Below are 25,845 nucleotides of genomic sequence, written 5' to 3'. Positions count from 1 at the left end.
GCAGAACTATGGCTGTGCGGTAGCAGAGAGAGCAGTCTATGACTTGGGGGGCTGGAGTCTTTGACCACCGTCTAGTATATACACTAGGTCCTCGATGGCAGGAAGCTTGGCCCCAGTGATGTATTGGGCCATACGCACTACCCTCTATAGCGCCTTACGGTCAGATGCCTAGCAGTTGCCATACCAGGCGGTGATGTAACTGGTCAGGATGCTCTCGCTGGTGCAGCAGTAAAACTTTTTTTAGGATCTGGGGACACATGACAAATCTTTTCAGTCTCCTGAGGGGGAAAAGGTTTTGTCATGCCCTCTTCATGACTGTCTTGGTGCGTTTGCACCATGATAGTTTGTTGGTGATGTGAACACCAAGGAACTGAAACTCTCGACCCACTCCACTTTAACCCCGTCGATATGAATGGGGGCGTGTTCAGCCCTCCTTTTCCTGTAGTCCACAATCATGTCCTTTGTCTTGATCACGTTGAGGGAGAGGTTGTTATCCTGGCACCACACGGCCAGGTCTCTGACATCCTCCCTATAGGCTGTCTCATTGTTGTCGGTGATCAGACCTACCACTGTTGTGTCGTTTGCTGACTTAATGATGGTGTTGGAATCGTGCTTGGTCACGCGTTGTGGGTGAACAGGCAGTACAGGAGGACTAACATCCCTGAGGGTCCCCAGTGTTGAGGATCAGCGTAGCAGATGTATTGTTGCCTACCCTTACCACCTGGTGACAGCCCGTCAGGAAGTCCAGGGTCCAGTTGCAGAGGGAGGTGTGTAGTCCCAGGGTCCTTTTTTATACCATTCCACTGATTGCACTCCAGCCATTACCACGAGCCTGTCCTTCCCAATTAAGGTACCACCAACCTCCTGAGGTAGGACTACTGTACGCTGATTCATAATGTCATTGTGTGTGTGTTCCAGGGCTGTTCCTCTCCTTGGTTACCTCCCCCAGGAGCTGATTGGCACCCCAGTCCTTCTTCTCATGCACCCCAATGACAGGCAGAGCATGTTGGCCATTCACAAGAGGAGTAAGTAAAACTAGAACAACACATGAACAATTATTACACTTTTAATTATTACATCACTGGGTTGCATACAAAACAAATGGAATGTCCCTTTACAGCATATTTTAGTGACATTTATACTCCCTTTTCTCTCTCTCCTATCCATAGTCCTTCAGTATGCTGGCCAGCCGTTCGACCACTCCTCCATCAGGTTCTGCACACGGAACGGAGAGTACGCCATCATCGACACCAGCTGGTCCAGCTTTGTCAATCCCTGGAGCTGTAAGGTCTCTTTCATCATCGGGAGGCACACCGTCCGCATGTGAGTGTCTGCCTAGCACAATGTTTTCCTATTTTGGAACATTTTTAGTATCTTGGCACTTCTCCCTGCTCAGCACTTTTTTTGTGTTACAGTATCTTGGCATCATTTTTTTAAATGGCAAAAAAATACTTTTTTATGCTGTGTCTATTGTTCTAGAAATGACTGCTAATAATGATAATATGGTTGTTTCCACTGGAAGGGGACCGGTGAATGAGGATGTGTTCGAGGCCCCGCTCCCTGCCCTCATGGAGACCAAGATCATGGACTCTGAAGTCCAGGAGATCACTGAGCAGATCCACAGACTGCTACTACAGCCGGTTCACAGCACTAGCACCAGTGGGTACGTGGGAAGCAACGACCACCTTGCAGCATCCCAGGGAAAGACCAGCGAGAGCAACACACATTCAACCAGAGACATCAACATCAACAGCAATGGTAGCAGCCCAAGCAGGACACGCATCGAGGAGGAGGGAGAGAGCAGCTGGGCCAAACCTGTGAGTACCCTTCTACTTCTGTTTTACCTGTCTATCTCTTTCTCGCTCTCACTTTTCCCAGTCTATTTCTCACTTTTCCCAGTCTATTTCTCCCTCCCTCCCTCCCTCCCTCCCTCCCTCCCTCCCTCCCTCCCTCCCTCCCTCCCTCCCTCCCTCCCCCTCCCTCCCTCCCTCTCTCTCCTCTCCCTCTCTCTCTCTCTCCTCTCTCTCTCTCTCTCTCTCTCTCTCTCTCTCTCTCTCTCTCTCTCTCTCTCTCTCTCTCTCTCTCTCTCCATGATAGTGAGCATGTCTCTTCTCTCCACCCCAGCAGAGGTCATTCCAGGGGATCTGTAAAGGAATCCACCTCCAGAACAGTCAGGAACAACAAATCTACAAAGCATCCTCCTCAGCCAGGTCTGAGACCAAGAAGAACCCTGGCAGTAAGTCACACAAGACAACCAAAACAGAAATATTTACAATCTGCAAGAAAAATACCTTTTGAGATATGCTTGTGTGTGCATTTGATCATGTAGAGTGGGGAGTGGATGTGTGTGGATGTACAGATATGAATGCGTGTTTATGTGTTGAGCGAGATGTATATGTGTGTGTTTAATACATGGGTGATGTTAAATGGGTGTAGTCTGGTGTAAACATAATGTTCATATTCATGCCCATTCCAGTCCTGACCGTTACCCTCTCCCTAGCAGAGTTCCTCCAGAAGAGTCCCGCGGCGGTCCGTCTCAAGGACACTGCAGCCCCCGTGGCACCTCTGAGCTGGAGGGACAGTGGGGCCACCCACCTGGAGAACTGCAGGCCTGCAGTACAGGAGGAGCAGCTGGCCGTCAACGACCAGGCGGTCTACTCCTACCAACAGATCAGCTGTCTGGACAACGTCATCAGGTCAGCTTCTAACTAGTCACTTATTTATTAATCTTGCTCATCATTTATCTGTACGCCACAGGAGGTTGGTGGCACCTTAATTTGACAAGCTCGTGGTAATGACTGGAGTGGAATCAGTGGAATGGTATCAAATACATCAAACTCATGGTTTCCAGGTGTTTGATACCATTCCATCCGCTCTGTTCCTGACATTATTATTAGCCGTCCTCCTCTCACCAGCCTCCTGTGCTGAACATCTCTCTTGTCATTAGGCAGTCATCTGTCTATTCATTTAGTTTAGTCTTTTATGGGGGAAAATAATTATAGGTAGTATTTCTGGGTAGCTACTGTATGTGGGAAGGAGAGTGGTAGGTACTACGTAGCTGCTATTTAAACTTACTGCTACCCAATTTCATGGTAGTTACATCATGGGCTATTGTTTTTGATGAAGATAGAAAGTTAAGCGGTCTCCTGTGTCTCTTGACAGATATCTAGAGGGCTGTAACATTCCCATCGCTATGAAGAGGAAGTGCCACTCTTCTGACAACACTTCCTCAGACGAGGACAAGCAGAAAGGAGGGGACAACCGCATGCAGATATCTGAAGGTACCTTGTACCAACGTTCTACTAACGTTATCTAGCTTTACTCCTTTACTTACAATAAAACATGTACAACTCTTGACTACAGTATGGTTGGTATGATGTTGCATGAAACCTATAAGTGACCTTTCCTACACCGCTATCCATTTCTACCAGTCATTGAATGCACCATGAATTGAATTACCCACCATCATTAAATCTCAGATACACAGTTTGAATTTCCTTCATTTCTTCATTCAAATTGAAGATACCTGTGGGATGAATTCAATTCAAACCAAATAATACTGCTAGATTACTAGGCACGGATACCTTTATTAGATATGGTGTGACAACGTTGATAATACATTGGTTGGGAAACATCACTGCAGATTCCATCTGGCTCCACCGATCGCCAGGGACAACGGATGAACACATACCAATTTATCAAAAGATCAATACTTATTACAGACAGCCACATTTCTCTCTCTCTCTCTCTCTCTCTCTCTCTCTCTCTCTCTCTCTCTCTCTCTCTCTCTCTCTCTCTCTCTCTCTCTCTCACACACAATTGGCTTTAATGGCATGGGAAACATATTAACATTGCCAAAGTGAGTGAGTGAGGTAGATAATATACAAAAGTGAAATAAACAATACAAATTAATAGAAACATTAACACATAAGGAAGTTTCAAAAAAGCACACAAGGGAAAATAAATATGGGTTGTATTTACAATGGTGTTTGTTATTCATTGTCTTGCTGCTGTGATGGCACACTGTGGAATTCCACCCAGTAGATATGGAAGTTTATCCAAATTGGGTTTGTTTTCAAATTCTTTGTTGATCTGTGTAATCTGAGGTAAATATGTGTCTCTAATATGGTCATACATTGGGCAGGAGGTTAGGAAGTGCAGTTCAGTTTCCACATCATTTTGTGGGCAGTGTGCACATAGCCTGTCTTCTCTTGAGAGCCATGTCTGCCTACGGCGGCTTTTCTCAATAGCAAGGCTATGCTCACTGAGTCTGTACATAGTCAAAGCTGTCCTTAAGTTTGGGTCAGTCACAGTAGTCAGGTATTCTGCCACTGTGTACTCTCTCTCTCTCTCTATAATCCACGATTATGGGACTTAATATGTGACTCTCCTAGTCACCCTCTCTCAGTCTCTCCCTGTCACCCTGGCAGACCCTGCGCTATTTAAGGCTCAGCCTGGTTTAACCGCTGTGGATGACATCATCGCATACAAAAAGACTGAGGCTACGACCACAGCCTCAGGGGTAGTGGGCTCCTCCTCCCTGGCAGCCCTCGCCGTGCCACCGTGCAGCAAAACCGAGAGTGTGGTGTCAATAACAAGCCAATGTAGCTACAGTAGCACCATCGTGCATGTAGGAGACAAGAAACTGCAGCCCAAGTCAGGTATACACTACATGGACTCGTTCTCTAGTCTTTTGCTCTTTTTTGTGGTGGTGGTGGTGGTGGTGGTGGTGGTGTGGTGGTGGTGGTGGTGGTGGTGGTGGTGGTGGTGGTGGTGGTGGTGGTGGTGGTGGTGGTGGTGGTGGTGGTGGTGGTGGTGGTGTGTGTGTGTGTGTGTGTGTGTGTGTGTGTGTGTGTGTGTGTGTGTGTGTGTGTGTGTGTGTGTGTGTGTGTGTGTGTGTGTGTGTGTGTGTGTGTGTGTCTACGTGGGTATAGATGTAGCTAGATGTTGTGTACTGAATGTTATCGCACACCATTGGTGCAGTATCATGTCTGTACTCTGAGGTCATGCATCTTCCAGAAGATACATATGCCATGCATAACCTCGCTTCCCAGAATCCCAGAGATTCACACTCATCTGGTTCAACGAGACTATACCATGATGTATGATATACAGTAGATGACACTAGCACACACTGGCGTCCTGCATGTATCTTCCTATCTGCTTCTTTGTAACGTATATCACTGTAATGTATATCACTGTATATATGTATATCCATGTTGCTGAGGGTATCACAGCTGCTCATCTCTTTTAAGACCTGAACGGTTGGATGTTTTATGTATATATTGTATCTCACTTGCACATCCATGGCTGTCTGCTGGAACTAATGTTTCTCTATCTGTTTTCTCCATGCAGAGATCATTGAAGATGTATCTGGTGGTGGGGAGGCGGTGGAGCAGGTCAGCCAGACTCCTGGGCCTCCTCCTAGTGCTGTTTCACGTCCCAGCCTGCAGAGAGAGCCCTATAAGAAGCTGGGTCTGACCAAGCAGGTCCTAGCAAACCACACCCAGAGAGAGCAGCAGGCCTTCCTGTGTCGCTTCAGGGAGCTTCAGGGAGTCCAGGTCTTCCAGGCGAACTGTTCCCAATACCTGGAGCGCCAGAAGGGACAAGGTGCTACTGATGGTAGAGTACAGCAGCGAACACGCTTTACACACAATACAGTACAATACAAAAACAATAAATTACAATACAATACGTTACATTACAATACAATACAATAAATTACATTACAATACAATACATTACATTACAATACAATACAATAAATTACATTACAATACAATACGTTACATTACAATACAATACAATAAATTACATTACAATACAATACATTACATTACAATACAATACAATAAATTACATTACAATACGTTACATTACATTACAATACAATACGTTACATTACAATACAATACGTTACATTACAACACAATACAATAAATTACATTACAATACAATACGTTACATTACAATACAATACAATAAATTACATTACAATACAATACGTTACATTACAACACAATACAATAAATTACATTACAATACAATACGTTACATTACAATACAATACGTTACATTACAATACAATACAATAAATTACATTACAATACAATACGTTACATTACAATACAATACAATAAATTACATTACAATACAATACGTTACATTACAATACAATACAATAAATTACATTACAATACAATACATTACATTACAATACAAAACAATAAATTACATTACAATACAATACGTTACATTACAATACAATACGTTACATTACATTACAATACAATACAATACGTTACATTACAATACAATACGTTACATTACAATACAATACGTTACATTCCATTACAATACAATACGTTACATTACAATACAATACGTTACATTACAACACAATACGTTACATTACAATACAATACGTTACATTACAATACAATACGTTACATTACAATACAATACGTTACATTACAATACAATACAATAAATTACATTACAATACAATACAATACGTTACATTACAATACAATACGTTACATTACAATACAATACAATAAATTACATTACAATACATTACGTTACATTACAATACAATACACATTACAATACAAAACAATAAATTACATTACAATACAATACGTTACATTACAATACAATACGTTACATTACAATACAATACGTTACATTACAATACAATACAATAAATTACATTACAATACAATACGTTACATTACAATACAATATGTTACATTACAATACAATACGTTACATTACAATACAATACGTTACATTACAATACAATACAATAAATTACATTACAATACAATACGTTACATTACAATACAATACGTTACATTACAATACAATACGTTACATTACAATACAATACAATAAATTACATTACAATACAATACGTTACATTACAATACAATACGTTACATTACAATACAATACGTTACATTACAATACAATACGTTACATTACAATACAATACGTTACATTACAATACAATACAATACGTTACATTACAATACAATACAATACGTTACATTACAATACGTTACATTACAATACGTTACATTACAATACAATACGTTACATTACAATACAATACAATAAATTACATTACAATACATTACGTTACATTACAATACAATACGTTACATTACAATACAATAAATTACATTACAATACAATACGTTACATTACAATACAATACGTTACATTACAATACAATACGTTACATTACAATACAATACAATAAATTACATTACAATACATTACATTACAATACAATACGTTACATTACAATACAATACGTTACATTACAATACAATACGTTACATTACAATACAATACAATACGTTACATTACAATACAATACAATACGTTACATTACAATACAATACAATACGTTACATTACAATACAATACAATACGTTACATTACAATACAATACGTTACATTACACAATACAATATGTTACATTACAATACAATACAATACGTTACATTACAATACAATACAATACGTTACATTACAATACAATACGTTACATTACAATACAATACGTTACATTACAATACAATACAACAATACAATACGTTACATTACAATACAATACGTTACATTACAATACAATACAATAAATTACATTACAATACAATACGTTACATTACAATACAATACGTTACATTACAATACAATACGTTACATTACAATACGTTACATTACAATACAATACAATAAATTACATTACAATACAATACGTTACATTACAATACAATACGTTACATTACAATACAATACGTTACATTACAATACAATACGTTACATTACAATACAATACAATAAATTACATTACAATACAATACGTTACATTACAATACAATACGTTACATTACAATACAATACGTTACATTACAATACAATACAATAAATTACATTACAATACATTACATTACAATACAATACGTTACATTACAATACATTACAATACAATACGTTACATTACAATACATTACAATACAATACGTTACATTACAATACATTACAATACGTTACATTACAATACATTACGTTACATTACAATACAATACATTACATTACAATACAATAAATTACATTACAATACATTACAATACATTACAATACAATATGTTACATTACAATACAATACGTTACATTACAATACAATACGTTACATTACAATACAATACAATAAATTACATTACAATACAATACGTTACATTACAATACAATACGTTACATTACAATACAATCCGTTACATTACAATACAATACAATAAATTACATTACAATACAATACGTTACATTACAATACAATACGTTACATTACAATACGTTACATTACAATACATTACAATACAATACGTTACATTACAATACATTACAATACAATACGTTACATTACAATACATTACAATACAATACGTTACATTACAATACATTACGTTACATTACAATACAATACATTACATTACAATACAATACGTTACATTACAATACAATACGTTACATTACAATACAATACGTTACATTACAATACAATACAATAAATTACATTACAATACAATACGTTACATTACAATACAATACGTTACATTACAATACAATACGTTACATTACAATACAATACAATAAATTACATTACAATACATTACGTTACATTACAATACAATACGTTACATTACAATACATTACAATACAATACGTTACATTACAATACATTACAATACAATACGTTACATTACAATACAATACAATAAATTACATTACAATACAATACATTACATTACAATACAAAACAATAAATTACATTACAATACAATACGTTACATTACAATACAATACGTTACATTACATTACAATACAATACGTTACATTACAATACAATACGTTACATTACAATACAATACGTTACATTACATTACAATACAATACGTTACATTACAATACAATACGTTACATTACAACACAATACGTTACATTACAATACAATACGTTACATTACAATACAATACGTTACATTACAATACAATACGTTACATTACAATACAATACAATAAATTACATTACAATACAATACGTTACATTACAATACAATACGTTACATTACAATACAATACAATAAATTACATTACAATACATTACGTTACATTACAATACAATACGTTACATTACAATACAAAACAATAAATTACATTACAATACAATACGTTACATTACAATACAATACGTTACATTACAATACAATACGTTACATTACAATACAATACAATAAATTACATTACAATACAATACGTTACATTACAATACAATATGTTACATTACAATACAATACGTTACATTACAATACAATACGTTACATTACAATACAATACAATAAATTACATTACAATACAATACGTTACATTACAATACAATACGTTACATTACAATACAATACGTTACATTACAATACAATACAATAAATTACATTACAATACAATACGTTACATTACAATACAATACGTTACATTACAACACAATACGTTACATTACAATACAATACGTTACATTACAATACAATACGTTACATTACAATACAATACAATACGTTACATTACAATACAATACAATACGTTACATTACAATACGTTACATTACAATACGTTACATTACAATACAATACGTTACATTACAATACAATACAATAAATTACATTACAATACATTACGTTACATTACAATACAATACACATTACAATACAATAAATTACATTACAATACAATACGTTACATTACAATACAATACGTTACATTACAATACAATACGTTACATTACAATACAATACAATAAATTACATTACAATACATTACATTACAATACAATACGTTACATTACAATACAATACGTTACATTACAATACAATACAATACGTTACATTACAATACAATACAATACGTTACATTACAATACAATACAATACGTTACATTACAATACAATACAATACGTTACATTACAATACAATACGTTACATTACACAATACAATATGTTACATTACAATACAATACAATACGTTACATTACAATACAATACAATACAAATACAATTACATTACAATACAATACGTTACATTACAATACAATACAATACGTTACATTACAATACAATACGTTACATTACAATACAATACGTTACATTACAATACAATACGTTACATTACAATACAATACAATAAATTACATTACAATACAATACGTTACATTACAATACAATACGTTACATTACAATACAATACGTTACATTACAATACGTTACATTACAATACAATACAATAAATTACATTACAATACAATACGTTACATTACAATACAATACGTTACATTACAATACAATACGTTACATTACAATACAATACGTTACATTACAATACAATACAATAAATTACATTACAATACAATACGTTACATTACAATACAATACGTTACATTACAATACAATACGTTACATTACAATACAATACAATAAATTACATTACAATACATTACATTACAATACAATACGTTACATTACAATACATTACAATACAATACGTTACATTACAATACATTACAATACAATACGTTACATTACAATACATTACGTTACATTACAATACAATACATTACATTACAATACAATAAATTACATTACAATACATTACAATACATTACAATACAATATGTTACATTACAATACAATACGTTACATTACAATACAATACGTTACATTACAATACAATACAATAAATTACATTACAATACAATACGTTACATTACAATACAATACGTTACATTACAATACAATCCGTTACATTACAATACAATACAATAAATTACATTACAATACAATACGTTACATTACAATACAATACGTTACATTACAATACGTTACATTACAATACATTACAATACAATACGTTACATTACAATACATTACAATACAATACGTTACATTACAATACATTACAATACAATACGTTACATTACAATACATTACGTTACATTACAATACAATACATTACATTACAATACAATACGTTACATTACAATACAATACGTTACATTACAATACAATACGTTACATTACAATACAATACAATAAATTACATTACAATACAATACGTTACATTACAATACAATACGTTACATTACAATACAATACGTTACATTACAATACAATACAATAAATTACATTACAATACATTACGTGACATTACAATACAATACGTTACATTACAATACATTACAATACAATACGTTACATTACAATACATTACAATACAATACGTTACATTACAATACATTACAATACGTTACATTACAATACATTACGTTACATTACAATACAATACATTACATTACAATACAATAAATTACATTACAATACATTACAATACATTACAATACAATACGTTACATTACAATACATTACAATACAATACGTTACATTACAATACAATACAATACAATACGTTACATTACAATACATTACGTTACATTACAATACAATACGTTACATTACAATACAATAAATTACATTACAATACATTACAATACATTACAATACAATACGTTACATTACAATACATTACAATACAATACGTTACATTACAATACATTACGTTACATTACAATACAATACGTTACATTACAATACAATACGTTACATTACAATACAAAACAATAAATTACATTACAATACATTACGTTACATTACAATACAATACGTTACATTACAATACATTACATTACAATACGTTACATTACAATACATTACGTTACTTTACAATACATTACATTACAATACATTACATTACAATACGTTACATTACAATACAATACAATAAATTACATTACAATATATTACGTTACATTACAATACAAAACAATAAATTACATTACAATACATTACATTACAATACAATACGTTACATTACAATACAATACAATAAATTACATTACAATACATTACGTTACATTACAATACAATACGTTACATTACAATACAATACGTTACATTACAATACAAAACAATAAATTACATTACAATACAATACGTTACATTACAATACAATACAATAAATTACATTACAATACAATACGTTACATTACAATACAATAAATTACATTACAATACATTACAATACATTACAATACAATACGTTACATTACAATACAATACGTTACATTACAATACAATACAATAAATTACATTACAATACATTACATTACAATACGTTACATTACAATACATTACGTTACTTTACAATACATTACAATACAATACACTACAAACACATTACAGTACAATACAGTACAATACAATACAAACTCAATATAGCTTGTAGACATAGGCTAGTACAATTGAACACAGACACACACAGTACCTTAATGCTTTCATACACTCAACTTCTTACAGTCAAATACATAATGTAATCTAACCTTCTTTTTCTCTCTTCCCCTGCTCTTTCCCCCTCTCCAGCTGTGCCCACTGTGCGCCCATGCAGGCAGGCCGAACCCGCTGCCCGTAGAAGCGGACGCAACAAGAAGACCAAGTCCAAGCGGGTAAAACAGAACGAGTTGTCCGATAGTTCTTTGTCCCATAGGAAGAGACAGCAGCAGCCCCGACCCCACCTCCTCTATCAGGGCCTCAACCAGACTTCCTGGTCCCCCTCCAACTCCTCCCAGTCCACCTTGCCGCCCCTGGCCTACCCCAACATAGTGCCAGCCTTCCCTCTCCAGGTCTACCCCGGGGTGGGCACCATGGCTGGAACCATGCCTACCAGCCCCGAGAATTCAATGCCAGGCTTCGGCGACAGTCAGTGCAACCAAGATCCCCAGTGCCCGGCACCAAACATCCAGCCCTCCCCCTTCTCTACTCCCATGGTGACCCCTGTGGTGGCTCTGGTTCTCCCCAACTACGTGTTCCCTCAAATGGGGAGCGGGGCTCCAGAACAGCAGCCTTTTTACCAGGTCGAGACGGCAGGCTACTCCTCCCAGCCGCAGCCTTTCCCCCTACAGACATCCCTCACCTTCCCTGCCCAGGGTCCCTTCCTGCCACAGCCGCAGCCTTTCCCCCTACAGACATCTCTTCCCTTCCCACCACAGTCATCCTCCACCATCCAGGCCCAGTTCCTGGGCCAGAACCCTTTAGCCCCCCAGACAGGCTTCCCAATTCCCACCCAGCCTTTCTCTTCCATGGCCATGGAGCCCCCCAAGCCTTCTGGGGAAACCACCCAGTCTCGGGGCTCCACACCTGGGTCCATGGATGGCAGGGACCAAGTGCCCTCCCCTCCAGTGTTCCAGTCACCATGCAGCTCACCCCTGCAGCTCAACTTACTGCAGCTGGAGGAGACACCATGCTCCCTGCAGAGGCAGCACAGCATGGTGGTAGCGCCCTCCAGTGGTGATCCCCCGGGGAATAACAACTTCCGCGATAAGGGAAGGAGTGTGGTCTGCCATGCCATGGAGAAGATCACGCTTCAGCAGGTAGGACATAACCCTGTTCGTTGTCTTTCCCCCTACTGTCTTCTCTTTCTTTAGCTTTTTGCCTCTCTCCCTCCCCTGTTTCTATTTTCTGTCCTACAATCTAAGCTCGATGCCCTCAACGCACACAAATTATCAAGGAACCCACCAGGTACAACTCTAAATCCGTCAACATGGTTACCCTTATAGATATTATCCTGACCAACTTGCCCTCCCTCCAAATACACCTCTGCTGTTTTCAATCAGGATCTCAGCGATCACTGCCTCACTGCCTGCATCCACTATGGGTCTGCGGTCAAACGACCTCCACTCATCACTGTCAAATGCTCCCTAAAACACTTCCGCGAGCAGGCCTTTCTAATCGACCTGGTCCGGGCATCCTGGAAGGTTATTGACCTCATCCCGTCAGTAGAGGATGCCTGGTGGTTCTTTAAAAGTAATTTCCTTAACATCTTAAAAAATGTAGAACTAAGAACAGATATAGCCCTTGGTTCACTCCAGATCTGACTGCCCGAGACCAGCACAAAAACATCCTGTGGCGGATTGCACTAGCATCGAATAGTCCCCGCGATATGCAACTTTTCAGGGAAGTCAGGAACCAATGCACACAGTCAGTTAGGAAAGCAAAGGATAGCGTTTTCCAACAGAAATTTGCATCCTGTAGCTCTAACTGTTTTGGAACACTGTAAAGTACATGGAGCATAAGAGCACCTCCTCCCAGCTGCCCACTGCACTGAGGCTAGCAAACACTCACCACCGATAAATCCACGATAATCGAGAATTTCAATAAGCATTTCTCTACGGCTGGCCATGCTTTCCTCCTGGCTATCCCAACCCCAGCCAACAGCTCCGCACCCCTCGCAGCTACTTGCCCAAGCCTCCCCATCTTCTCCTTCACCCAAATTCAGATAGCAGATGTTCTGAAAGAGCTGCCAAACCTGGACCCGTACAGATCAGCTTGGCTAAACAATCTGGACCCTCTCTTCCTAAAATGATCTGCCGCCATTGTTGCAACCCCTATTACCAGTCTGTTCAACCTCTCTTTTGTATCGTCTGAGATCCCTAAAGATTGGAAAGCTGCCGCGGTCATCCCCCTCTTCAAAGGGGGAGACACTTTAGACCCAAACTGTTACAGACCTATATCCATCCTGCCCTGCCTTTCTAAAGTCTTCGAAAGCCAAGTTATTAAACAGATCACTGACCATTTCGAATCCCACCGTACCTTCTCCGCTGTGCAATTCGGGTTTCCGAGCTGGTCACGGGTGCACCTCAACCACGCTCAAGGTACTAAATGATATCATAAATGAAGACAGTGCTGTGCAGCTGTATTCATCGACCTGGCTAAGGCTTTCGACTATGTCAATCACCGTATTCATATCGGCAGACTCAACAGCCTTGGTTTCTCGAATGACTACCTCGCCTGGTTCACCAACTACTTCTCAGATAGAGTTCAGTGTGTCAAATCGGAGGGCCTGTTGTCCGGACCTCTGGGGGTACCACAATGTTCAATTATCAGGCTGACACTTTTCTCTGTATATATCAACAATGTTGCTCTTGCTGCTGGTGATTCCCTGATCCACCTCTACGCAAATGACACCATTCTGTATACATCTGGCCCTTCTTTGGACACTGTGTTAACAAACCTCCAAACGAGCTTCAATGCCATACAACACTCCTTCTGTGGCCTCCAACTTCTCTTAAATGCTAGTTAAACTCAATGCATGCTCTTTAACCAATCGCTGCCCCCACCTCCCCTCAACTAGCATCAGTACTCTGGATGGTTCTGACAAGTACAAATACCTAGGTGTCTGGCTATACTGTAAACTCTCCTTCCAGACTCATATTAAACATCTCCAATCCAAAATCGGCCTCCTATTTCACAACAAAGCTTCCTTCACTCACGCTGCCAAACATACCCTCGTAAAACTGACTATCCTACCTGTCCTCGATTTTGGCGATGTCATTTACAAAATAGCCCCCAACACTCTACTCAGCAAACTGGATGCAGTCTACCACAGTGCCATCCCACCACTGCGACCTGTCTGCTCTCGTCAGCTGGCCCTCGCTACATATTCGTCGCCAGACCAACTGGCTCCAGGTCATCTATACATTTTTGCTAGGTAAAGCTCCGTCTTATCTCAGCTCACTGGTTACCATAGCAACACCCACCCGTAGCATACGCTCCAGCAGGTATATCTCAATGGTCATCCCCAAAGCCAACACCTCCTTAGGCCGCCTTTCCTTACAGTTCTCTGCTGCGAATGACTGGAAAAAATTGCAAAAATAGCTGTTGGAGTTGGAGTTGGAGACATATCTCCCTCTCTAACTTTAAGCATCAGCTATCTGAGCAGCTTACCGATCGCTGCACCTATACACAGCCCATCTGTAAATAGCCCATCCAATCTACCTACCTCATCCCCATATTGTTTTTATTTACTTTTTTGCTCTTTTGCACACCAGTATTTCTACTTGCACATCATCATCTGCTCATCTATCACTCCAGTGTTAATGTGCTAAATTGTAATTACTTCGCTACTATGGCCTATTTATTGCCTTACCTCCTTACTCCATTTGCACACTGTATATAGACTTTTTCTATTGTGTTATTGACTGTACGCTTGTTTATTCCATGTGTAACTCTGTGTTATTGTTTGTGTCGCACTACTTTCCTTTATCTTGGCCAGGTTGCAGTTGTAAATTAGAACAAATGGCCTACCTGGTTAAATAAAGGTGAAATAAAAACATTGTAATAAAAAATAACAGAGTGGGTGTGAGGTTATAATGTAATGTAATGCAGTAATGTTGAGATTCCCCAGAATCGCAGCAACACTACGAAAGTGTTGTTTTTAGCCTGGAGGTGTTAGGGTTAGGATGTATAAAAGGCTGCTTAATCCGTAAGGTATTAAGTCTATCCTATATTGTCTTCAGCTGGCAGCCAAGTGGAGGTCCGGCACATATGCTATAGATTCATTTGACATTTTCCTCAATATTTTAAGAATACTTTTACTGTGATATGATGTTATAGTTTCACCAATTCTTTTGGTCTGAAAAGGAGGCTGGAGTACGACTTTAAAGGCACAAACTATAGTTTTTAAACATATTTTGACATCAAAATCGGTCAAAACAGTGTTCAAGGGATACTTCAGTATTTTTTGGCATTGAGGCCCTTTATCTGCTTCGACAGAGTCAGACAAACTCATGGATACCATTTTTATGTCTCTATGTCCAGTATGAAGGAAGTTAGAAGTAGTTTTAGCCAATGTTAACTAGCGTTAGCACAATGACTGGAAGTCTATATTAACATGGGCTTGCGAAACTATCTCTACCTTCCTTCATACTGGACACAGAAAAAGAAAAATGGTATTCATCTGACTCTGGGGAAGTAGATAAAGGGCCTCATTGCCAAAATCCTGAAGTATCCCTTTAATCAAAATGGTCAATAATGAATTAAAATGGTAGTTATCTGACTCTGGGGAAGTAGATAAAGGGCCTCATTGCCAAAATCCTGAAGTATCCCTTTAAGTCCCAGCTCTGTCTGCTCTGCAGGTTGATGTTTATTGTTATGAATGTTGCCCTTGAGGCAGAGCTGAGAAATTTCCGCTAGATGGGCCAGCTGCAAGTCAAAATCGGCTATATCGTAAAAATTCATTTGAAAAAAGATTACTTTTGGCATAAAGGTAAATCAAATTTTGCCAACGTGTCAGGAGAAGTATGGCTGGATTGGTGTGGCTTCACTAAACTTCCAGTTCCTCCATTGTTAAAATGCACAAAAGAAAACTTACCGTAGTTACTGTAAAACAGGTCTCTGCTGGGTTCATATTTCAGGGCAATATGGTTGAGGTGCCTCTCAGATCATGATATTAAAGGAGCGGAGTAGCAAGAAAGAAAGGATGGGACTGATTAAAGAAAAAAGAGATCAATATGACTTGAGTGGACCTTCTGTTTGTTGACCTTTCCTTTGACCTCTGTCTTGCAGGTGAGTTCGCCAGGCGACGGTAATCCTTGCGACATGCCTGACATCCGGCTCCATTCAGACTCTCACTCAGCCACCTCAGGGTCCATGGGTTCAAGGTCTAATGACTGTGGAACCTCAGCTAGAACGTCTAACAGTGGAAGGTCTAATAATAGCAGGACTTCGGGATGTAGAAAGTCAGCTAGTGGAACGTCAACTAGTGGTGTATCTGGCAATGGCACAGGTCTGTACACACACCTACCATAGACCTTTTGTACGTTTGTAAGACATTTGTTTCTATCCCAGTCACTTCCACTGTACCAAACGTAACTCCTGTAACCGTGTTGAGGGGTTTTTCCCATCTAAAACTGTGAAACCTATTATTAAGCATATTTTCCGAACAAGACTGGCAGGGACAATAAAAAACATACGACAGAAGGACATGGCAGCAAGACATTACATTCAACCATTTGTTGCTTCATGTATAAAGCACTTGAGACTAGAACTCTGGTTATTCAAAAGTCAAATATCCTACCTCTGTTTTGTTATTCTCCCCTCCAAGTATGCAGCAGCCACACCAGAAAAAAGATCAGAAACTACTTTGGCAGCGTGGATTCATCCCGGAACAGCAGCCAGAAGGTCAAAGGGCACTCCACCGGCTGCGATAGTGGGAGAAGCAGTAGTGTCATGGAGGTGCGGCCAATGGAGATGGAGCAGGACCAACACGACAAGTATGTACTGCAGGACCCGCCCTGTTTGGTCACCCCCAACACTGACAACAAGGTAATGTTGACCTATCAGGGTTCCCGAGTGGCGCAGTGGTCTGAGGCACTGCATCTCAGTAGTAGAGGCATCACTACAGACCCTGGTTTGATTTCAGGCCGTATTACAACCAGCAATGATTGGGGAGTCACATAGGGCAGTGCACAATTGGCCCAGCGTCGTCCGGGTTAGGGTTTGGCTTGGGTAGGCCATCATTGTAAATAAGAATTTGTTCTTAACTGACTTGCCTACTTAAAAAAAGGTTAAATAAATAATAATAAAACATCTGATGCCCTCGTGGTGAGTTGGAGGAGACAGGAGGCAGCTCACAATGTGCCCTGGAGTAAGAGAAAGTTGCCTGTGGATGCAGATCTGGGGTCAATTTGGGATGGGGGAGGATAAACTGATCCTAGATCTGTGACTACAGGCAACTTCTACCCAGGGCATGATGAGTGGCTGTGAATGCTGGGGTTTTAAACATTTGTTGGATATTTTTTGCGAGGCCATAAGAAAATGTTTAGATGGGACACAGCACTCTAGACCTTTGGGAAATACTTTCCTAGTACATTGCACTGTACACCCTTGTTGTTTCCCACTCCCTTCCCATAATCACCTAGCATGCTGAATTAGAATTGACCATTTGTGTTAAAAGCTTTGCTAATATTAAAGTAAAATTGCAGTTCTGACTTATGTCCACCAGATGGGGCTTTCACACAAAGACCCACAGTTGTTAGGCAAGGTGGATTGAGAGGAAATGTGTGGTTTCTTAAACTCTCCAGGTACCAGACACCCAATCTAGTTAACCATGAAGATCAATTATATCAAATTGTCATCTGATACCCATGACTCCCTCATACCAAATACACATTTTCAACCACTAACCAGACCTACCTTTCCTGACACCCTAATGCCCAATACCCAATTACTTGTATGTCCAATAGTATTCTTACTGTTTGAGTATCTTTTCCCTGGTGACATAGGTCCCATGGTTCAGAATACTGAGTGTGTATGTCCCTTGGCCTACTCAGGGGCATCGAGAGGTTGCTTAGAGAAGACAGAGAGAGGCTGCGTGGGATGCAGAAGAGTCAGCCGTGCTTCACTGGGGAACAGCAGAGGGAACTGGTAGAGGTCTACCCCTGGATGAGGAGTGGAGGGCTGCCCAAGTTCATGGACGTCAAGGTGAGCTCTCTCTTTCTCTTTACGGCTCTCTCACTCTATTGCTTTCTCTTTTAACGCTCTCTCTCTTTCCTCCCTCTCTCTTTTTCACAATCACTCTCTTCCTTTCTTTTTCTCTTTCTCCTTCTTTCACTCTCTCTTACTCTCTCTCTCTTATACTATGGGCAGTCATTCATGTTTGTCAAAAGCAAGTCTAACATTAACTAACAGAAATGTGTGTGTGTGTTGTTGTTTTGTTTAGGCCTGTGTGTGCTTTGAGGAGGATGCTCCAGAGGCAGCGATGTCTGAGGAGCAGCCTGACCTAGACATGGGAGACACAGGGACTGAGACAAGTGAGGTCAGCCCCTCCAGGAAGCCCAGCGAGGAGCCCTTAAACACAGACACCTGCCCTTGTCCCTCTTCTGGCCTTGGATCATCATAGCCACATCCACACCCTGAATCCACCCACCGCTGTTGATTGTAACATCAGCACTTCCTCCCAAGACTCGTTCTCAAGCGACATCAATTATTGACCGGGTCCCACACTCAGACCAACAGCTGTCCCTGACCAGGGAATTACCATATTGGACTATCTACATTTACATTACATTTAAGTCATTTAGCAGACGCTCTTATCCAGAGCGACTTACAAATTGGTGCATTCACCTTATGACATCCAGTGGAACAGTCACTTTACAATAGTGCATCTAGTACTGCATGTGTCCTGCTGGTGGTACACACCTTTTCTACAACCAGCTAAACCTTATGGAAACTCTGCTACAGCCTGAGAGACCAACTGCCCACCTGGTCAATTCATTTTCTGTGTGTGAATGTGTGAGAGAGAGAAAAAGAAGATGAGATTGAGGTTAGGCAGGTAGCCTAGCGGTGGGCAGGTAGCCTAGCGGTGGGCAGCTAGCCTAGCACTCGGCCAGTAACCGAAGGTCGCTGGTTTGTATCGGCGAGCCGACGAGGTGAAAAATCTATCGAGGTGCCTTTGAGCAAGGCACTTAACCCTAATTCCTTTTGTAAGTCACTCTGGATACGAGCGTCTGCTAAATTACTAAAATGTCAACTCGGTGAGTTCCAGTGTGTGCAAAACACTGTTCTTTCAATTCCATCCATCTCTTTTCCTGTGTTGTTTCACTGATTAAAAGTCATGCTTTCACTGAAGTTTAAGACTTATAGTCTTGTTTTTGTGTTGATGGTAGCCAAGAATATGTAGTGGACTTGCTGTTTTTCAACTGTCTCTCAATATGAGAAAAATATATATAATTTGAAGCATCGGTAAATGGTTGGTGAAATGTTTTTTACCCCCAATGGTTTCAAAGAGATACTCTATTTTTATACCAGAGAATAATATCTGCTAGGAAAGCATATGTACAGTATATGTGTTTCTATGTTCTGAGTCTCACAATATAAATATAGAAAGAAACAAGCATAAGAGAACTAGGACCAATATACATGTGTTATGGTGTGTTTACTGACATATTCAGTCACTCCCTATCTCAGTCTGTTGTCCCCACATGCTTCAAGATGGCCACCATTGTTCCTGTACCCAAGAAGGCAAAGATAACTGAACTAAATGACTACCACCCCGTAGCACTCACTTCTGTCATCATGAAGTGCTTTGAAAGACTAGTCAATGATCACCTCCACCTCACCGGCCACGCTAGACCCACTTCAGTTTGTATACCGCCCCAACAGGTCCACAGATGATGCAATAGCCATCGCACTGCACACTGCCCTATCCCATCTGGACAAGAGGAATACCTATGTAAGAATGCTGATCATTGACTACAGCTCAGCATTCAACACCATAGTACCCTCCAAGCTCATCATTAAGCTGGAGGTCCTGGGTCTCAACCCCGGCCTGTGCAATTGGGTCCTGGACTTTCTGATGGGCCTCCCCCAGGTGGTGAAGGTAGGAAACAAAATCTCCACCTCGCTGACCCTCAACACTGGGGCCCCAAAAGGGTGCGTGCTCAGCCCCCTCCTGTACTCCCTGTTCACCCACGATTGCGTGGCCATGCACACCTCCAACACAATCATCAAGTTTTCAGACGACACAACAGTAGTGGGCTTGATTACCAACAATAACTAGACAGCCTACAGGGAGGAGGTGAGGGCACTCGGGAGTGTGGTGTCAGGAAAACAACCTCTCACTCAACGTCAACAAAACAAAGGAGATGATCATGGACTTCAGGAAACAGCAGAGTGTGCACCTCCCTATCCACATCGAAGGGACAGAAGTGGAGAAGGTGGAAAGTTTTAAATTCCTCGGCGTACACATCAACGACAAACTGAAATGGTCCACCCAGACAGACAGTGTGGTGAAAAAGGTGCAACAGTGCCTCTTCAACCTCTTCAAACTCAGGAGGCTGAAGAAATTTTGCTTGTCACCCAAAACCCTGACTAATTTTTACAGATCCACAATCGAGAGCATCCTGTCGGGCTGTATCACAGCCTGGTACTGGCAACTGCTCCTTCCTCAACCGCAAGGCTCTCCAGAGGGTGGTGTGGTCTGCACAACGCATCACCGGGGGCAAACTACCTGCCCTCCTTGACACCTACAACACCCGATGTCACAGGAAGGCAAAAAAGATCATCAAAGACAACAACCACCCAAGCCACTCCCTGTTCACACCGCTACCATCCAGAAGGCAGGGTCAGTACAGGTGCATCAAAGCTGGGACCGAGAGAATGAAGAACAGCTTCTATCTCAAGGCCATCAGACTGCTAAACAGCAATCACTAACTCAAGAGGCTGCTGCCAACATTGAGACCCAATCATTGGCCACTTTAATAAATGGATCACTAGTCACTTTAAACAATGCCACTTTAAATAATGCCACTTGAATAATGTTTACACATATCTTACATTACTCATATCATATGAATATACTGTATGTTATACCATCTATTGCACCTTGCCTTTGCCGCCCGGCCATCGCTCATACATATATTTATATGTACATATTCTCATTTACCCCTTTCAGATTTGTATGTATTAGGCAGTTGTTGGGGATTGTTAGATCACTTGTTAGATATTACTGCACTGTCGGAACTAGAAGCACAAGCATTTTGCCACACTCGCATTAACATCTGCTAACCATGTGACCAATACAATTTGATTGATTTGATAATGTGTTTGTTTTTGAAACATTTAATTTACAGGGTTCATAGTACAGCGTATTGGCTGACTAAAGAGTACAGTTGGTAGGGGAGGCTTATAGAGAAGATGTTTTTTGTTCACCATTTTCTTTCCAGCATGTGATTGATGGTTTGACCAAGCTTTGAGGAAAGAGTGTCCTATAACACTGTTCCAGGATCAGCTTTCCCAAACACAAAGCATCCTGTTATAAGCTATCAGGCTTACTGGCCTTGAAACAGTGTTAAAGAGCACACGGTAGTAGCAACACTTTCTGTATTGTAAATTGGCTGGGATAGTTATTGGGTCTAAGCATTTGTCAGGACTCCTCCTTTGTCTAATTTTTTAAATATTGTTTTTATTTTAAGCACTGGAAACACACATTGTCTACCTGCATTTTTCCTAATGATTTCTTTACAATGGGTCTTGTATGTCTCTGTATTTCTGTATTTCTTGTGTTGTTGGATAGTCACTTTAAAAAGTGTAAACACATTGGCTGTGTTAATGTTTCATTTACATTACATTTAAGTCATTTAGCAGACGCTCTTATCCAGAGCGACTTAAAAGTCAAACATTTTAACATGTAAATATATTTACGCTTCTAGCCTACTCTTTATGAAAACACAATAATCTGACATAAATGTAGTAAAATCAAGTTGGTGACATATATTTATTTCAGGACATATGTTAGGAGACCTTTTTCGTGTTTGTGTGTATTCAGGATAATGCCATTGTGGAAATACTTTCAGTGAAAATACGATCAATGTTGAAGGATATCCTAGCAAGTTCTCCTTCTGATGTCAACAGCTCCTAAAGCTTTAGACCAAAGAGCCATTTTCATGTTTTTCCCGAGATCAATTAATTGCAATTCGTAAGTGATTTCAGTTCCTAATTAATTAGGTTAATTTCGGTAGGTGGTGTAATGGACCATTAATGAATGGCACGTTCTTAATTTGGGAGGACCTGAATGACTTGAGCAGTTACAGAAAATGGACCGTTGGTGAAATGATTGGCCATATGCTCACTTCACTAACTGTTCGAATTGAATGGCAGTGTGGCATTTCAAAATAAGCCTATCAGCCAAAATAGGGCTATTAACCACCGCATGTTAGTTATTCCACCTTTTCCTGCAGTATATAACATTTAATTCCGATTTGCCTAAAAATGTAAGAGGAGAGGGTCAAATAAAATCCTAATGCTCGCGACCAAAAGCCCATGGCTAGATGTTATCAGTGGAAACTGGACAGGAAGGCAGACAGACAGTGAGAGAGTTGGAAAGATTTTTGCACGGCTTTTAGTAGCTTGGATCAAAGCGGCCACGGTCATTCACATGCCTCGCCGTTCGCACCTCTCCCAATTTGATGATCAGGTGTGAATCTGGACAGTTTCCCTCCTGCGGTGATGGTCACCTCTGGGGTTCCGCTAATCTGGAGTCGGCTACATCGTAAACTGACAACAAACAGTCTGTGAAAGTCTCCTAATAATATGGATTTCAGGTAGAGAATTAATATACAATTCATCCAATTCATTATAGTCACCTTGGCTAGGCTATATGTTATAGAGACGGTGTTGGATTGTTGATGTGTGTTATTTAAACGCTAGCTAGGGTACTCTTGCAAATGAGCCATATAACTCACTGAACGTTGCGTATAGGCTAATGAAATGGCATTATAACTTATCTTTAGACTTTTTTTCACATCGTGCATGAATATGTATTCGATTATACAATGAGAAGAACAATTATCATTGGAATAACGAAATAGTCTTTAGAAAAACATATTGTTTATCGTCTGTGGTTTGGAAAACTAAGAGAGGAATAACAGGGTCTTAACATGTTTATGTTGGTGGGAGTTGAGACGTTGCTAGTATATGGAAGTGTCAGAAGTGACACTTAGGGACATCAGAGAAACTTCTAAGGTGCCACTAGGTCGTCCACTGAACCCGAGGAGAAGCGCTTTCATATTCAGTGTAGGTATCTGTGGTGGGCTGTTGGGGGTCTGTTGAGATCTTTCATGCTCAAACAGTATACTTCTTCAAAGATTACAACACATGTGCTAGTGCTTTCTACTTTTGACTGAACGGGAGGTCATATTATCTGAGGTCATATTATCAAAGATGGTGGATGAATAAAGATGTCTTACTTGGAGTCTCGGTCGTTAACCGTTGGGGAAAAAAAGGTCTCAGTTCTGGTCTTCTTCAGGGTGGCTCTCTTGTGTCTGGTCTGCTTAGTTCATTGTCTGGATATGAACCAGAAATAAATAGGGAGTGGGATGGCTCACTTTACGTTTCTTATATTACCCCACACAACCTCGCGGTGAACTAACATCTCATGATATTGACATCTCCTTGGCATATTTCAAGGAATCAAAGCTGTCAGAATATCAATGAAGGCCCCGCCATCAAATGAACCAGCTGTCAGATCTCACACTGCATTGTAGAGAAGCCCCAAGGCAGACATTCTCACCTCATAATGGCCCACTGGACCAGCTGTGCTAAAATAGGACTCAATTAAAACTTCCAAACCTACCTTCACACACAAATGGCATACAAATGTTAATGTATGATTCAGATCTTAAAAACAATGCTACCAGTGGAAAGCTGAAATTTGATTACTGTGGAATGACTGTTTGAGTTTAGCAGGTAATAATTTTTGCCATTTCTGCTCCCTGTTTTAGAAGTGTGCTATGCAGTAGACTTCCTTGAATGGATCGATAGTCCATTAATTTGTGTTCAATTCTTCACAGCTAAGTACACTAAACAAAAATATAAACGCAACATGTCAAGTGATGGTCCCATATTTTATGAGCTGAAATAAAAAATCCCTTAAAGTTTCTATAAGAATAAAATCTTATTTCTCTAAAATGTTGTGCAGAAATGTGTTTACATCCCTGTTAGTGAGCATTTCTCCTTTGCCAAGATAATACATCCATCTGACAGGTGTGGTATATCAAGAAGCTGATTTTAAAAATATGATCATTACACAAGTGCACCTTGTGCTGGGGACAATAAAAGGCCACCTTAAAATATGAAGTTTTGTCACACAACACAATGCCACAGATGTCTCAAGTTTTGAAGGAGCCCTTTTGTGGGGAAAAACTCATTCCGATTGGCTGGGCCGGGCTCCCCAGTGGGTGGGCCTATGCCCTCCAAGGCCCACCCATGGCTGCACCACTGATTGACTGATTTCATTAAATGAACTGTAACTGAACTGTAACTCAGTCAAATCTCTGCAATTGTTGCATGTTGCGTTTATATTTTTGTTTCGAATAAATAGGATAAACTGAGTCCAATA

At 39.4% G+C, this 25,845-nt stretch overlaps 1 protein-coding gene across 13 annotated transcripts in view; it reads left to right on the top strand.

Annotated features, from left to right (window-relative positions):
• LOC124041933 (period circadian protein homolog 2-like) overlaps window positions 1–21,176 on the top strand; it is a 31,318-nt gene extending 10,142 nt beyond the window's left edge. For 4 of the 13 annotated variants that reach the window (XM_046360127.1, XM_046360117.1, XM_046360129.1 and 1 more), the window contains 13 exons: window positions 919–1,025; window positions 1,170–1,323; window positions 1,523–1,817; window positions 2,125–2,236; window positions 2,501–2,696; window positions 3,163–3,281; window positions 4,431–4,661; window positions 5,356–5,622; window positions 12,534–13,540; window positions 17,514–17,733; window positions 18,052–18,220; window positions 19,280–19,430; window positions 19,669–21,176. In XM_046360127.1, the coding sequence (XP_046216083.1) occupies window positions 919–1,025; window positions 1,170–1,323; window positions 1,523–1,817; window positions 2,125–2,236; window positions 2,501–2,696; window positions 3,163–3,281; window positions 4,431–4,661; window positions 5,356–5,622; window positions 12,534–13,540; window positions 17,514–17,733; window positions 18,052–18,220; window positions 19,280–19,430; window positions 19,669–19,848 (3,208 nt within the window). In that variant the 3' untranslated portion in view covers window positions 19,849–21,176. Of the gene's footprint in view, window positions 1–918; window positions 1,026–1,169; window positions 1,324–1,522; window positions 1,818–2,124; window positions 2,237–2,500; window positions 2,697–3,162; window positions 3,282–4,430; window positions 4,662–5,355; window positions 5,623–12,533; window positions 13,541–17,513; window positions 17,734–18,051; window positions 18,273–19,279; window positions 19,431–19,668 lie in introns of those variants that run through there. The other 9 variants (XM_046360122.1, XM_046360120.1, XM_046360118.1 and 6 more) reach the window with 9 other exon arrangements.
• The last annotated feature ends 4,669 nt before the right edge of the window (window positions 21,177–25,845 follow it).

The sequence above is a fragment of the Oncorhynchus gorbuscha genome, linkage group LG08 (genome assembly GCF_021184085.1).
Source record: "Oncorhynchus gorbuscha isolate QuinsamMale2020 ecotype Even-year linkage group LG08, OgorEven_v1.0, whole genome shotgun sequence".
Lineage (NCBI taxonomy): Eukaryota > Metazoa > Chordata > Actinopteri > Salmoniformes > Salmonidae > Oncorhynchus > Oncorhynchus gorbuscha.
This window is presented reverse-complemented; position numbering and strand designations above follow the sequence as displayed.